This window comes from Canis lupus, chromosome 19 (assembly GCF_011100685.1).
Source record: "Canis lupus familiaris isolate Mischka breed German Shepherd chromosome 19, alternate assembly UU_Cfam_GSD_1.0, whole genome shotgun sequence".
Taxonomy (NCBI): Eukaryota; Metazoa; Chordata; class Mammalia; order Carnivora; family Canidae; genus Canis; species Canis lupus.
In genome coordinates, this window is record NC_049240.1 from 39988523 (window position 1) to 40005421 (window position 16899).

General features: G+C 43.2%; 1 protein-coding gene across 1 annotated transcript in view; it reads left to right on the forward strand.

Annotated features, from left to right (window-relative positions):
• Positions 1-11584: 11584 nt before the first annotated feature.
• UBXN4 (UBX domain protein 4) overlaps positions 11585-16899 on the forward strand; it is a 48200-nt gene continuing 42885 nt past the window's right edge. The window contains exon 1 of the mRNA XM_038565093.1: positions 11585-11815. Coding sequence (XP_038421021.1) covers positions 11734-11815 — 82 coding nt within the window. The 5' untranslated portion in view covers positions 11585-11733. The remainder of the gene's footprint in view (positions 11816-16899) is intronic.

Below are 16899 nucleotides of genomic sequence, written 5' to 3' on the forward strand. Positions count from 1 at the left end.
CCTTTAGTGTCTACCCTTGGAATCATTTTGGCTTGATTTCACCAGCATAAGAATATTGGAAGTGTATAACGAAAGACAGTAGGAACTTCTGAATCCAAAAACTGATAAAAGTTAGTTCTTTGAAAAGGAGGGGGAAGCATTGAAATAGATAAATTAGCTACGTAATCTCCCCAGCACCGCCCCCCCCCAAAAAAAAAAAAATCCCAGACTGTTTGCTGTTTAACGAACCACCCAGAATTGTGTGCTTTGAAGGCAGACCTCAGAAAGATTGACTTGGCTCCTCTCTACCTGAAATTAGCAGCCCTCAGCTCAGGATGGGTTGGGCTGAAAGTTCCAAAGTGGTGTCATTCACATCTGAAGTCCAGGGGCTGACTCCCCAATATGATGTGATGCCTCAGTTTTCTATGTGGACACTCGAGGTATTTCACTCTCCAAGGATGCTCTGTCCACGTAGCTACTCCAACAGCATAGCCTGGGCTTACATATAGTTACCACGCTGTACGTTAGCTCTCCAGAACTTATTCATTTTACGACAGAGTTTACCCATTGCCTCCTCCCCACCCCAAGGTGCCTGGTTTCTGTAAGTATGGGTTTTTTTAGATTCTACATATAAGTGAGATTGATCATACAGTATTTGTCTTTCTTTGACATTTTATTTAACACAATCCCCTCAAGGTTCATCTATGTTGTTACAAATGGCAGAATTTCCTTCTTTTTTTTTCTTTCTTTTTTTTTTTTGTTTTTTTGTTTTTGGGTTTTTTTTAATGGCTGAATAATTAAAGGCCTCTTAAGACCTGGTCTTGGAGTCCCAGAATGTCATTTCTTTTGCATTCTACTAGCAAAACAAAGTCTTGGAGCCAGCCCACAGCAGAGGAAATAAACTCCGCCTCTTGAAGAAGGAGGTGCCAAAAAGTGTGGAGGATGAAAGATGTGGCTGCAGCCATCTTTGGAAACAATTTGCCACAAACACAAATACACAAGAAGTCCCATTGACTCTGCCTCCCAACCAAATCCTGAAGCTGACACTTTCATCTTCATTACCCCCACCCAATCCAAGCTATCGTTATCGATGTGTGAATACTGACGTGCCCTTCCTGACCAGTCTCAGCTTCCACTCTTGCTCCCATGTCCTCGCATAGCCAGAATGATCTAAAAGATAATTGCCTTGCCAAAATCCTTCGATGGCTTTCTAGTAATTTTTTTTTTAAGATTTTATTTATTTATTCATGAGAGACACAGAGAGAGAGAGAGGCAGAGACACAAGCAGGCTCCAAGCAGGGAGCCCGACCTGGGACTCAATTCCAGATCTCCAAGATCACACCCTGGGCTGAAGACGGCGCTAAACCACTGAGCCACCCAGGCCGCCTGCTTTCTAATATTAAATAGCAAATGTTTATCCTGGCTTACAGAGCTCTGATCTGCATTTTAGTCTCTGATCTTATCCCATACCACCCAGGCTGTCTGCACTTGTTCCCTCTACCTGAAATGCTTTTTCCGTGAACTCTGCCAATTCCTTTATCTCTCATATGTCATCAGCAGAGAGATCTTTATTAGCTACCCAACTGCAATCTTCTTTATCACTTTATCTCAATTTTCTACGTATCATTTACCACTATTAGGTCTTTTGTTTTTGGTCGACCATTAGAATATAAGTTCCATGAGATCAGAGATCTTGCCTATCTTGCTTGTGGCTATATTCCCAAGCACCTATTAGTTGTTCAACAAATATTTGTTGTCTGTTTAATGACAAAGAGAGGATCAGAAGAATCTTAGCTTCCAGCTGTGGTCATTTTGCTATCTTGAACTCTCCTACTAAGTGATGTCAGGAGATGGCAGGGAGCTGGAATAGAAGGATGATACACATACCGTGCTCTGCTTTCTTGGCATTTAGTTTGGTTCCTTAATGACTGAGGCTGTGGCAGTGCTGTTTGGTCACAAAAGGAAGTGGAATAAAATGTGCATATAAATCCTCTAGCTGGGTAATTTTTTTCCCCTGGGTAATCTTTTAAAATGCAGATCCTAATTCAGTAGGCCTGGGATAGGGCTTGAGTCCCACATGTCTAACAAACTGCCAAGTCGATGTTGCTGGTACTAGAACCACATGTGGAGTAGCAAAGCACTAAGTCATCCCTATTTTCAGAGAAATAATTCAAAGTACATGGCTATAACTGGGATTTGCCTAGACATCCTGAGAGGAAGAGGTTATTAATATTCTAGGTGATGAGAAAACTCATATTAGTTGAAAATCACACAACCCTGACATATCAGTAGCTTCATTAATTCCACATGTAAACAAGAAACAAGCATCTTCAACTAATGTGGAAAAAAGCCAACAAATTACTCATTTTATAGTTTGGCCCCCACAATATCACATCAGCACAAATATTTATGAGTTTTTCCTCTTTAATTGTGGTCTACATTATCCTATATTCCGCTGTCACCAAAACATCATTCTGTGTGGAGGACATCTGTCAAATTTTGACACCTTTTGAATACCCTACTTCTATATTTGGGGACATTCCGACATTACAAGTCCTTCTTCCCAAAAAGAGTGGCTAGGATGACTCAATTGCCAGCTTCCCTTTTGCTCAGAAGACCATGGCTATGATAGGACTTGTGATGAGACTCCACTAGCCACATTCACATCCAGGAGAATGGGATCAGAAAGACAACAAGAAGAGGAAGCAGGTGCTGCACAGAATTCCTTGTAGTTGTATTGTTTCTGTGTGTACTATATAAATGATCTGGTTTCATTCTTAAAATAATCCATTGAAGTCAGTATTACTAGCTACCATACTGAATAGAGCAGATACAAAACATTGCATTTCTCCATTGCAGAAAATTCTAGCAGACAATGCCATCCTAGAAAACTGAGATAAAGTCTCCTACATCCTTGGTGTCCAGTAGAATTTTACATACAGTAGACTCCATAAATATTAGCTGAAGACTGCAAATACAGTAAATATCAAGTATGGATCGTGCAGTAGAGCCTGGCTGGCTCAGTCAGTAGAGCATGTGACTCTTGATCTTGCAGTCATGAGTGTGGATCCCAAGTTGGGTGTAGAGTTTACTTGAAAGAAAGTATGAATTGTATGATTTGAGAGTATAAACTCAAAAATATGCAGAGATACAGAGTAGAATAGTCAACATGTCTTCTATCTTTGGTAGCATAGGAGAGCAGTGTAGTATCTAAAGTCCCTGCCATTTCATACCTGGGCAACTGCACCAGGTTCTGAGTGCTCTCTCCACATACCTTCCCTTATTCCCCTCACCATCTACTTTCCACTCTGCAGTCAGGGTGAACCTTTTTTTTTTTTTTTAAGATTTATTTATTTATTTTAGAACGAGAGAGAGAGAGAGAGAGAGAGACTGAGCAAGGGAGGGGCAGAGGGAGAAGGGAGAGAGAATATCAAGCAGACTCCCCCACTCAGCACAGAGCCCAACATGGAGATCAGTTCCACAACTCTGAGCCAAAATCGAGTCAGACTGTTAACCAAATGAGCCACCCAAGCCCCTCAGGGTGAAATTTTTAAAATACAAATCATATATCACTTTCCTGTTAAATACCCTTCAGTGACTCTCCACAGTCCAAAATCCCTAACTTCACCTCCTAGTCTTGCATGCTATGACCTTTGCCTACCTACCCCTCTAGGCTTACCTGACACTTGCTAGATTCCTAGTCACACTGGACTTCCTAAGCTCCTTAAACATGCCATATTGTCTCCAGAGTTCTATGCAATAATGATCTCCTGCCAGAAACTGGAAACATCTGTGGCAGAGTTCGGTTAGTTTTTCGGCAAACTGTGAGAGGATGGAGGTCTCTTCCCTGGCACGTTGCTAGATTAGATTTTCCAGTCCTCTGCACCTAGATGGCCATGTGTCTGAAATTTAGCCAACAATGTGAGCAGAAGTACATGCCTGGCTCCTAAAACCTTCTGAGAGTTTCCTTCTGTCCTTGTTAATCAGAGTAGGGCCTAGAAGCTAGCTGTTATTAGTATCACCAGAGGGCTAGATAGATAGATAGATAGATAGATAGATAGATAGATAGATAGATAGATAGATAGATAGATATGCAAAATCTCAGGTCTAACCCCAGATCTACTTGAATCAGAATCTATGTCTTTAACAAAGATTTCCAGGTGATCTGTAGACATTGAAATCTGCTTGTTGGCTGCACGTAGAGAAGCTATTGGAGATCTCTGGGGATCAGCCCCTGGACGGGAAGATTCAAGAGGGGCAGCCCTGGTGGCGCAGTGCTTTAGCGCTGCCTGCAGCCCAGGGCGTGATCCTGGAGACCCTGGATCGAGTCCTACGTCAGGCTCCCTGCATGGAGCCTGCTCCTCCCTCTCTCCCTCCCTCTCTCTCTCTCTTTCTTTCTGCGTGTCTCTATGAATAAATAGAAAATCTTAAAAAAAAAAAAAATAAAAGGAAGATTCAAGAGTTCTTGACTATATGGAGGCGGGCCCCATGCACCAACTCCCCTTTATACCTCTGATTGGCATAGTCTGTGAAGTGAATGAAAAATAAGTCTTTCTGAAATTTGAGGATTTTTTTTCCCACATGTAGCTTACCCTCTGCCTGGAACATTTATTATTGCCACCTTACCTCCACCTTCTGGCTAATTTGTGCTCACAATTCAGATCTTACCTCAAATATCATTTCTTTCAGGTAGCCTACTCTTCCTCCAGAGCTCCCAATTTCGGTACTCCAAACTAAGTCATTTCTGCCAGTATTTTTTATCTTTTTTTAAAGATTTTATTTATTCACGAGAGACAGGGAGAGAGAGAGGCAGAGGCACAGGCAGAGGGAGGAGAAGCAGGCTCCATGTGGAGAGCCCAACATAGAACTCAACCCCAGGACTCTGGGATCACAACCTGAGCCAAAGGCAGAGGTGCAACCACTGAGCCACACAGGTGTCCTCATTTCTGCCAGTATTAACCCTAATAATATCCTATACTTTCTCTTCAAAGCATTAATCACAACGGTAATTATATGCGTAATTGGCCAATTAGTTCCTTAATGTTTTTCTATCCATCAGTATGTAATTTTCAGAGCAGGAAAAATGAGTACCGCTTTTGTTTACTAACACATTCTCAAATCCTACCAGTGCCTTTCTCAATAAATATTTGTCCAGTAATTAAATAAAGAAATTATCTGGCTGAGTCAAACACTTTGAATCCTGAAAGGCACACATTTATTTTTCTTAAGCATGGTTTTGGCAGGCAGGCAGAAATAATAGCTAGCATGTGGAAAGCAGCTAATTACTATGTACCTAGCACTTGCTCAACACTTATAAAGGTACCTTCTTTATGACAATAGCCCTAAAAGAAAAGTTTCTATCTTTATCCCAGTTTATTAGTGAGGGAAATTAAGTGTGAAAGGGGTGAAGAAGTTTTCTCAAGGTCACACAGTAAATGTTGGCTGTATAAATGAACCAGGAAAGCCTGACTCGAGAGTTCATGGCCTTAACTACTTCAGTTATTGCCTTAACCCTTGCTAATATAGTGCCACTTTTTGTCTTACTCACCTTGATCTCTATGAAGCCAGAAAAGAATGCCATCCCATCTTTACTCATGAAAATGTGATTGTTGTGAGTGAAGTTCGGAATATATTCAAGAATTTCTTCTCTTTTTAAATTTATATGCATCCATAAGCCTTATCTTGTAACTAAACTATTCTCTCACTGGTCTACAGGCAAGTGATTATCCTTTGTATAATCTTTGTAATTTTTTTACAGGTTTCCCTCTTTCACTCAAGAAAAAACAAAAATAGAGATTATTTTTCCCTTTACATGTTTTTTATATAACGGCTTTGCAATATATAAGTCATACAGCCTCCTCTGGTGGTAAACAGGTACAAGCTTTTATGAACAACAAAAAAAGAGGTCCCACGGTGGGACTTTATATTTCAAGATGATAATACCAGTCCAGCTTTGATTTCTTCTTCAAACAATGGTAAAGGGCTGGCACTGAGTCATTCACCTTCTTATGATTATTGGAATATATCTGAGTGGCTAGCATTAAGAATTCCATTTGTGATGGGTTTTTACCTGTGCAAGTTGATGTAGAAATCTTTGTGGTGGGGAACCTTTGGCTTCATGATACTAACAACCCAGTTGATCCACAAAAGGCATAAGGCATTGTGGGAGATAGATTAAATAGAATTGCAGCTTTTTATCTTTTGGAGGAAAGAAGACATAAACCCAGAAACTTCAATAGCTACATCAAATAAAATGTTCACAGGAGAAAACGACTATGAGAAACTGCACTCTTCCTCCAGATGTGCCACTTTACCTTACCAATTGTCTTCAGGTTCTCAGATGGAAGCCAATCCTGAGCAGGTTGGTGAAATACCAGACAACATCGTTTGTATACTTATGCCTGTCTGATGCCAGCTGAAGATGTACAGCACGGTTGGCAAACTCAAATACTTAATACTTGATAGTGCCAGAGAGTAAATAAAAAAGCAAAGTATAGGACACCTAGGTGGCTCAGGCAGCTAAGCCTCCGACTTTTGATCTCAGCTCAGGTCTTGATCTCAGGGTCATTGAGTTCAAGCCCCATGCTTGGAGCACATGGGCTTGGAGCCCACAATGGGTGTGGAGCCTACTTTAAAAAAAATATTTTTTTAATGCAAAGCTTAAAAGTAGGAGAGGCTGTGGCAGACTAGTGTACACATGAATTTTCTCAGACCGCAGTCATTAAGAGCATCAGGAGACCAGATACAGCTCATGGGCTTCAGCACAAGTGCAGAACCAAAACCTTCAAAGCTCCCACACTGCCCAGACTCAAAGGGAGCTGGGGTCCTGTATGGGATAAATAGCTGCATGACCATGGAGGCGCCTGGGTGGCTCAGTCAGATAAGTGTCTGCCTTAAGCTCAGGTCATGATTCCGGAGTCCCAGGATCAAGTCCTATATCGGGCTCCCTGCTCAGTGGGAGTCTGCTTCTCCCTCTCTCTTTACCCCTCCCTCAGCTGATGCTCAGTCTCTCTCTCAGATAAATAAATAAACAAACAAATAAACTCTTAAATATATAGCTACAGGACCTCTATGAACAAACCTGAAGCAGGCTCTAGTGATGGTCACAGAGGAGAACTTATAGAGTTCAAGAGTTGGAAAACTAGAGAATTTATGGTCTGCCAAATGGAATAGTTCCCCATTTCGGCCCAGAACCACTGTGGATAACCCGTCTATTTTTTATGACCAGAAGCCAAATTTGCGAATTCACAGTGGGGTCAGGCATGCGGGTCAAGCTGTTATAGTGTGTGTTCTTCCAATGGTCATAGACATACCAAGTAAAACCTGACTTTCTCTTCAGTGCCTCTAGACCCAAGAACAGGCCTGCTTTCTAAGATCCCTCAAAGAAGAGCTCATTGCAATGAAACCATTCTTTTTGTATCAAAGAAGTCCGTAAATCCTTGAAGCCTAGCTCACAGGAAGTCTTTTATCTCAAGAACCCAGTGTGGTAGTGGGAAGGAAAACAACAGGATATAACTATTAATACTGTATAACCATATTTCATAATTTGCCTGCTACACATCAATAAACAAGCTTCTCTTTAAGGGTCTGAATGTAAAATGGAACTTAACTTTTCATCATTGATTGAAGTCCAAAATAAGATTGATGCCATTTCTTCCAGGAGACCATCCCTGCGCCTTCCTTCTTCTCTGCAACACCCTGTACATGGCATTTTCATTTTACCCAAACTAATGTGTTATGGTCACCCATTTATATATTAGTCTTTTCCACTGACTAGAATGTAAGCTTTTTTTTTTTTTTAAGATTTTATTTATTTGACAGAGAGAGAGAGCACAAGTAGGCAGAACGGCAGGTGGAGGGAGAGGGAGGACAGACTCCCCACTGAGTAGTAGCCTGACAGGGCTCAATCCCAGACCCTGGGATCATGACCTAAGCCAAAGGCAGATGCTTAATTGACTGAGCCACACAGACGCCCCAAGTGTAAGCTTTTTGAAGATAAATATAAGATTTTTTTAATATATAAATATATATATATTTTTTAAGATTTTATTTGTTTATTCATGAGAGACACAGAGAGAAAGAGAGAGAGAGAGAGGCAGAGACACAGGCAGAGGGAGAAGCAGGCTCCATGCAGGGAGCTCGACGTGGGACTTGTTCCTGAGATTCCAGGATCAGGCCCTGGGCCGAAGGTGATGCTAAACCACCGAGCCACCCGGGCTGCCCTTGTTTATACTTGCTACACACCCCTGTAGATGTTAGAGGTTGAGACTTCAGTCATATACTCTTGTCTCACCTCGCTTTGCATATTCCATAAGCGATAGCATCCTCCAGAACCTCAATTATCTCTCATATGTAAAGAATTCCTACCTCTAGGTTTAAGAACTGTTTTCTGAGCTCCAAACCTAATATCTGCAGACTTAATATCTCCACTTTGTGTCTCCAGCACTCCAAAAACATGTCTAATTAATCCTGAACTCACATCTTCACTCACTCCTCCCCCTCAACCTGCTCTTCCTTCAATGTTCTCCCTCTCCATAGCACCTTCTATACAATTTCTCAAGACAGAAACCCAGGATTTCTTCTGGACTCCTCCTTCCTCAAATTCTGTATCTAATAAACCAACAAAACCTCTTGGGTCTGCTTTCAACAAAACATCAAAGGTATCCACTTCTCCATTTCCTTTACACATGGACAGTAGCCTCTTAAACCAGTTTCTTCACATTTACCCATTCCACTTCCAATTTAAATTGTAGCATACTCGCATGTTAAAAACACAGGTCTTATATGTAACTCCTCTGTTTAAAATTCTTCAATGGCGGGGCACCTGGGTGACTCAGTGGTTGAGCATCTGCCTTTGGATCAGGGTGTGATTTGGAGTCCCGGGATGGAGTCCCTGCTTCTCCCTCTGCCTATGTCTCTGCCTCTATGTATCTCTCATGAATAAATAAATAAAATATTTATAATAAATTTAAATAAAATTCTTCAATGGTTTTAGAAATATATTTGCAATCTTTAACATGACTTCCAAGGCCCTGTATGATCTAATTCTTGCCTATTTTTCCAACCTTATCTGCACCAAATTCCCCTTCCTATGTTCTAGTAACACGGGACATTTCAGTTCAAGTGTACTGTTCTCACTTGCCTCAGAGGATTCACATTATTGTTTCCCCTTTTTTTTTTTAAACAAATTCCTTTTTAAAAAAGAATATTTATTTATTTATGATAGAGAGAGAGAGAGAGAGATAGAGAGAGAGAGGCAGAGACACATGAGGAGGGAGAAGCAGGCTCCATGCCGGGAGCTCGACGTGGGACTCGATCCCGGGACTCCACGATCACACCCTGAGCCAAAGGCAGGTGCCAAACTGCTGAGCCACCAGGCATCCCCCCTGTTTTCTCTATCTTGATTAGTCTTCTCCTTCACCTGGTTAGGTTTTTCTCCCTGATGTGTCATTTTTTTCTTAACTCTGCTCTCCATGTTTGGTCACATCATCACACACTTCTGAAGCACTTAGAATCTCCCCTTTTGTGACATTCATCCTCACATACAATCACTTGTTCAATGTCTGCCTTCTTCTTTAGATTGTGCAGTCACAAAGGCAGGGCCCTTGTCTGACTGCCTCACTTTACCCATGCCAATTATGTATGTCTAGCTCCTAGTAGATGAGCAATAAATATTTGATAAATGAATTAAAGGCTATGAATGGTTCTTACATTGTTTAAGTCTAACATTAGAAATAAAGACATCACTCTACTGAAAGAATTTATAGGTAAACTGAATTTTAAGAAATCCATTTAAAGTTGATATACAAGAGGCCTGATTAGAAAAAGGTAAATATAAATTGGATTGCAAGCTGTTAACTGTTTTTAGGTAAAATATTTAGAGGAAAGAGGTGTTTTGGGCAGCCCAGGGCGTGATCCTGGAGACTGGGATCCTGGAGACCTTGCATGGAGCCTGCTTCTCCCTCTGGCTGTGTCTCTGCCTCTCTCTCTCTCTGTGTCTCTCATGAATAAATAAATAAAATCTTAAAAAAAAAAAAAGAGGTGGGGATCCCTGGGTGGCGCAGAGGTTTGGCTCCTGCCTTTGGCCCAGGGCGCGATCCTGGAGACCCGGGATCAAATCCCACATCGGGCTCCCGGTGCATGGAGCCTGCTTCTCCCTCTGCCTGTGTCTTTGCCTCTCTCTCTCTCTCTGTGACTATCATAAATAAATAAATTAAAAAAAAAAAAAGAGGTGTTTTCAGATGTAGCACCTTAATTCTGCAAAGATTGTCAAATGATTGTACCGCCGAGGGGGCAATTCAATCGATGTAGGATGTATAATATAATAATCTATGCAACTTAAAAAAATATAAACCTTAGCTAATAGTTCTTAGAGGCTGTAATTCCAGAACGTATTAAATATGGATCAGTTTTCGTTTTATATTTTTAATTTTTTTTAAATGATTTCATTTTTAAGTAATCTCTATGCACAATATGGGGCTGGAACTCACACCCCAAGATCAAGAGTCACGTGCTCCACCGACTTAGCCAGCCTGAGCTCCGGGTCAGTTATTTTAATGGCAACTAACCACGAAATGCCATATCTCGATTAGAGGACATTCTCATATGAAATTGTAAACAAAAGCATTACCTGACCTCCTCTTTTGTATTACCATGGAAAATGAATCGTTATTGTCTGTCTCTTTTTTTTTTTTTTTTAAGATTTTATTTATTTATTCATGAGAGACACAGAGAGAGGCAGAGACCCAGGCAGAGGGAGAAGCAGGCTCCCTGCAGGGAGCCCGACGTGGGACTGGATCCCGGGACTCCAGGGTCGCACCCTGGGCCAAAGGCAGGCGCTAAGCCGCTGAGCCACCCAGGGATCCCGATTATTCTGTTTCCAAGTTACTTTGGGAAGTAGCTGTGGCAACAGCGTAGCCAGTGTTTTGAGGTTCCGGACCGAGGCCTAGCGGACAACTAGTGAATTGCCGGGGCCCTGCAGTCTCCCTCCAGCCGCCCTGGGGTCAGGGGCTGTCTGGTACCACGGAAGGGGGCTGCGGTGGTTTTCACCCTCTCTTCCCCTAAGTTGGGCTGACAAGTTCAGCAGAATCAAAGCCCACTTCGTTCCATACAGAGAAACACCCCCTATCGCACAACGGCCACTAATCATTAAAAAAAGAATTACATCGTCCACAATTAGGGCTCTCCTCGGGGCGGAGCGGGGACGACTTCCTCCATATGTAAGGTGTCCAAGAGCATCTCCTCCACCAGGAGCACCGCGTCCGCTCCCCTCCTCTACGACTTGAGAAAAGGCGCTCACTGCCGCCCCCTTCAGCCGTTCCCTCGGAAACCACAGTCACATCTTCCACGCCAGGGGAAAAGCGAGCCTGGGAAGACTACCACTCCCGTCATGCCTCACGCGTCGCGCCGCCGACGCGCCGTAGCGGCGAGTCATCTTTCCCACCGGCTTTTTCCGCTTCCGGAACGGCGGGGTCTGAGGCCCAGCGGCTGCGCGCACGCCCCAACGTGCCAACGAGACAAGGCTCTGGGGCGTGGCGCCGACGGCGACGTGTTGCGTCACGGGACGCAGGGAGCGCCCGGCCCGCGCGCTTGCGCGCACCCCGAGGGGCTGCTGACTGGATTGCGAGCCTGCGCGGAGGCGGGGGGCCGGCCGCTGGGGCTGCGGGGGCCGCGGGGCCGACGAAGGGGAGGGCGGGGCCGCTTCGGGACCGCGGCGACGACACTCGGAGCGAGCGCCTGGGCCCGAGGAGAGCGATGTTGTGGTTCCAGGGCGCCATTCCGGCCGCCATCGCGTCGGCCAAGAGGAGCGGCGCGGTCTTCGTGGTCTTCGTGGCAGGTGAAGGGGGCGGGGGCCCGAGTTGTGGCCGGACGCCCCTCCGGCCTCGCTCCCATCCCAGGGCGCCCCTGCCCTTGCTCGGCGCTCCGACAGACCCGGGCCGCCGTCGCCGGCCTCCCAGCGCCTCCGTCGTCCGTCGGGGGCTCGCCGGGCCCGGCCGGGCCCCCGGCGCCCGCTTCTCCCCTCACCCCGGCCTGAGGCGCCGTCCCCGCCTCGCCCCCGGAGCGCGCGGAGCCCCGCCCACCGCCCTGGCGGAGCCCGGGGCCCGCGGCCGCGTCCCGCAGGCCCCGCCCCCCCCGCCCGCCGCGCTGCGGGGCGCCCCGCACGGGGTGGGCGCAGGGACCCAGCAGCGCCTGCTCGGCGCCCGGGTCACCCCTCTGTCCCCCCGGACGCGCTCCGCGACGCTTGAACGCGGGTGTAGCCTGAGTGTTTAGGTGCGGGTAGAGACAGGTCGTTCTGCAGACGGTTGGGTTCGTAATTAGTTGTGGACTGTCAGGAAGAAAGCTGTGTCATCGGTAAGCCACAAAGAGAAGCCACCTGATGTTCACGGCTGCTGGCGGTCGCACGTTCCTGAAACGCAAACTTTTGAGCTTTATATAGGTTGGATTTTTCTTTTTTCTTTCTTCTTTTTTTTTTTTTTTTAAATAATAATGAGAGGGGGCAGAGAATCTAAGGTGGAATATTTGCCGAGTCGCAACTTGATTTTTGTGCCGTTTGTTGAGAAGAAGTCGACGTTGAGTCCTTGGTTCGTTTTTGTCGTCTGCCAGGCCTGGTATCTGTAGTTTCCAGAGCGTGAGCTAACTCGTTTATCCTGTGTTAGCTCTGGTTTGTTTTGCTCCGTCTTTTATTACTGCCCTGTTTTATGACAGAAATCTTCGGGATTTACAGTTAAAACCTATGCCTGTGTGGTTTTGCTGATTCTCATGACATGAATCAAATTCGCGCTTGTGACTTATGTTACTTTGCGGAGTATTATTATTATTTTTTTTTAGGATTTTATTTAATTATTCATGAGAGAGCCACAGAGAGAGGCAGAGACACAGGCGGAGGGAGAAGCAGGCTCCATGCAGGGAGCCCGAGGCGGGACTCGATACCGGGTCTCCAGGATCATGCCCTGGGCCGAAGGCGGGCGCTAAACCGCTGAGCTACTCAGGGCGTCCCCGCGATGTATTATTTCAACTATTTGTGTTTAATAACGGTGCACTTATTAACTTACGACTCTCGAGAGTCCAGATAACAGCTCTGTAACTTTGTGCACTGCAGCGAAGAACAAATGCTAAAATAGGAGTTTCGCTTAACCTCAGATTTGAAATTGATGATTGAGTCCTACCAAATTTTTAGTTCAGTGTTGTTAATTAGAAGAGCAGTTTGATCCTCCTATGCTGTTTTAGAGTTGAATTTCGCATACATAACTGCTGTAATCCTGTAAGGAAAAAAAAAAAGTGGGATTAAAAAAGGGTTAAAAAGGAAAGGAAAATTAAATGATAACTCTGCTTATTGAGAGTATGGTAATAGTTTTATGGCACTTTAGATGTTTTTCAAATAAATTTCAGTTGATTCCTGTGGTAAGTAGAACAGGTTTTATTACACCCATTTTATAGCTGAGGAAATTTACGTCCACAGTGGTTAAGTGACATGCATTAGGGTCACAAAAAGTATTTCCATCTTGTCTTGACAATTTTTTTTTTTTTAGCAGCTTCAAGGTGTCTTTTTTGTTTTTGAGAAAAACAGGGCAACTGTAGACTTCATATATTAATGAAATTGGTGTAGAAATCAGGAAATCTAGGATGATAGAAGTCTTTTTTTTTTTTTTTTTTTTACTTATTTATTTATTTACTTTAGAAAGTGAGGAGAACAGAGGAAGAGAAATCCTCAAGCTGACTCTCTGCTGAGCCCGGAGCTCAACACAGGGCTTGATCCGAGGACTGTGAGATCATGACCTGAGCTGAAATCCAGAGTCAGACAGTTAACTGATTGAACCACCAGGTGCCCCTATGGTAGTCGTTTTTTAAACGAAAAACACAATTGATGGTGTCTCAGTGTTCCTAGAAGGCACTTTTAGGCTAAATAGTTAATTAGAAATAAATGTTAGATTTAATTAACCAACATTTGGAAACAGTAGTGCTGATTATTTGTGTAGCAAAATAAAGTTGGAGGTCTTTGGGGCTCTGTGTGTGTATATATACATTCTTCAGTTAACCCTTTACTGATGAGCACCTATTAGATGCTTGTAGAATATCATTGACTCAGTTGAATGTTGGAAGACTAAGCAGTGTGTCAAAGGAATTTGTCCTTTGACCTGTTCAAAATACCGTTGGCTTTTCTAGAGTTCTAGGAAGTTAATCTCCAACACTAGGTAGGATTAGTTTCATGCCAGGAATATGTAGACAGCGGGGTCTTGAAACTGCAATGCTTAACATGTTGCGTAGACCTTTGTTCATATCCAGAACTCATGATTTTCTGGTATGGGATACCTCAACAATAATAAACTAACTCAGTAGGAAATTAAAAAAATATCTTTCAGGTGAGATGAAGTCATCTTAGGGGTCTATTTTGGTTCATATAACCCCTCAAGTGGGAAGCACTTTAGGCAAGTTGTTTAGTGAAATTTTCGTGCATGAATTAAAATTGTAGTATTGAAACTGGAGAGATTACTATTAGTTCAGACAAGAATTTAACAAGTATTTTCAAAGTATTATGATTACGTAAATTGAATTAAAACTGAAGTTTGTTTGTTTTTTTTTTTAAAGATTTTATTTATTCATGAGAGAGAGGCAGAGACACAGGCAGAGGGACTGTGGGATCCTGGATCAGGCCCTGGGCTGAAGGCAGGCGCTAAACCACTGAGCCACCCAGGGATCCCCTAAAAACTGAAGATTTTTATTCTATTCATGGGAAGGTAGAATATCTGACAGGGAAACTGAAACAAAGGTGTCAATTCACAGACTTGTGTTGCTAGTGGGCTAAAATTTTTTTTTTTTAATTTATTTTTATTATTTTATTTTATTTTATTTTATTTTTTCTTTTTTTTTAAAGATTTATTTACTTAGGAGAGACACACTGAGAGAGAGAGGCAGAGACACACAGGCAGAGGGAGAAGCAGGCACCATGCTGGGAGCCCGACGCGGGACTCGATCCTGGGTCTCTAGGATCACACCCTGGGCTGAAGGCGGACGCCCAACTGCTGAGCCACCCAGGCGTCTCTGGGCTAAAATTTTCATGACAAAAAAAAAAAAATTCATGACAGACACTATTTACTGCCTTTTTTGGTTCATACAGACCACAAAAGCTTTTAGATTTTTGGCTAGTTGACCTTTTCTGGGTTGGAATTCCTGGCTCTACTAGGGTCTGCAACTCTTTGCTTCTGAGTTTGTATTCTTTTTTTGTTTCTTTTTAAGTTTTAATATCTACACCCTATGTGGGGTCAGACTCGGAACCCTGAGATCAAGAGTCTCATGCTCTTATCGGGTGAGCCAGCCAGGAACCCTTGATTGGTCTTTTTAAGTGTCTTTAACTTTGGATATTGCTGATACTACCGAGGAAGGACACATTTTCTTTCTTTTTATTTTTTTTAAATATTTTATTTATTCATGAGACAGAGAGAGAGGCAGAGACACAGGCAGAGGGAGAAGCAGGCTCTCTGCAGGGAGCCTGATGTGGGACTTGATCCCGTGACTCCAGGATCACGACCTGACCTGAAGGCAGACGTTTAACCGCTGAGTCACCCAGGCATCTCTGGACACAACAGTTTCTGCTAAAATTTTAGGCCTATCTAACTCCATAGCATAGTTCATATACTGATTAATAAGAAGCTAAAGATACTGAAGTTGGCAGTTAATCTTACTCTGTAGAGTTAAGAAAGGTCTCAGTGGATTAAGTAATTCTGTTCAACCTTGTATCTCTGTTGGTCAAGCTGCTATTGCTGCCATTAGAGTGAATTATGGACACACACTGCTAATGGGGATGTGATATTTGGGAACCTCTCCACATGGTACAACATAGTAAAAAGTACCAACTTCAGAAGTAGGAGATCTGTACTTCAAGCTGCCACTTGACAGCCCCACTTAGATGCCTCATAGGATTCTCAAGTGTGAAAATGTATTTACTCTGAATTTGTTTTTTTCTCCCACCAGTGTTGTACATTTAGTAAATGGCACGACTTTTACATCCAGGTGGATAAATCCGAAGTGTGGAATTCATCTTTGTCTCTCAACCCTTTTGTCTTCTCTTGTCTTGTGTTCCCTGTTCATGACATTCCTAGTCACAGGCCTTTTCCTACACATAAAGTCCTGCTTAGTGAACTGTTCTGGCTCTTGACGTGGCTCAGCTTTTTCATCCTTTAGGTCTTACCTTAAATGTTGCCCTAGAGAAGCCTTCCCTGGCTGATCTAAAAAAGGTCTCATTATTTTCTCTCCTAGATTTGTTCTTTTTTCCACAGTGTTTATTACTATAATTATTTATAACTGTTTACTAAACAAGTAATTTTTTGTACCTTTATATTCTTAAGCTCCACTGAGGGCAATGTCTCATTTGTTTCACACTTAGCTTGCAGCCTAATGCCTAGGACTAAGTAGTAAATGTGGAATAAAATAGTGAATGCATGGAAAAAATGAATAAAAAAAGGTGTCTCATGCTTCACAGCTTTCTCTAAAACGTGTTTATAGTAAGAATGTTCCCATATAGTTATTTTCCAGGTTGATAATTTTGTCATTTAATTGGAATTTTACATTTCACCCTATAGTGTTTGATGATATACCCAGAATAATGTCACCGCAAATGATAGTTTTTCCCATTTGCTTCCTCAACATCTGGGAGTTTGTTAATGGGCATTCTTTTTGGTCCTGGTCTGTGGATTCATTCTAGTCCCTGTTCACTTTTCCATGGCCAGATTTGTCAAGCTCCTATTCCTGGATCTCATCTCACATAGAAAATATACTCAAGTGTTCAGCATTAGTCAATTATTGTAGATATGCCAAGATATTTATACCAGAGATTTAGCTTTTTTTAAAAAAAAGGATTTTAGGGGCAGCCCCGGTGGCACAGCGGTTTAGCGCCGCCTGCAGCCCAGGGTGTGATCCTGGAGA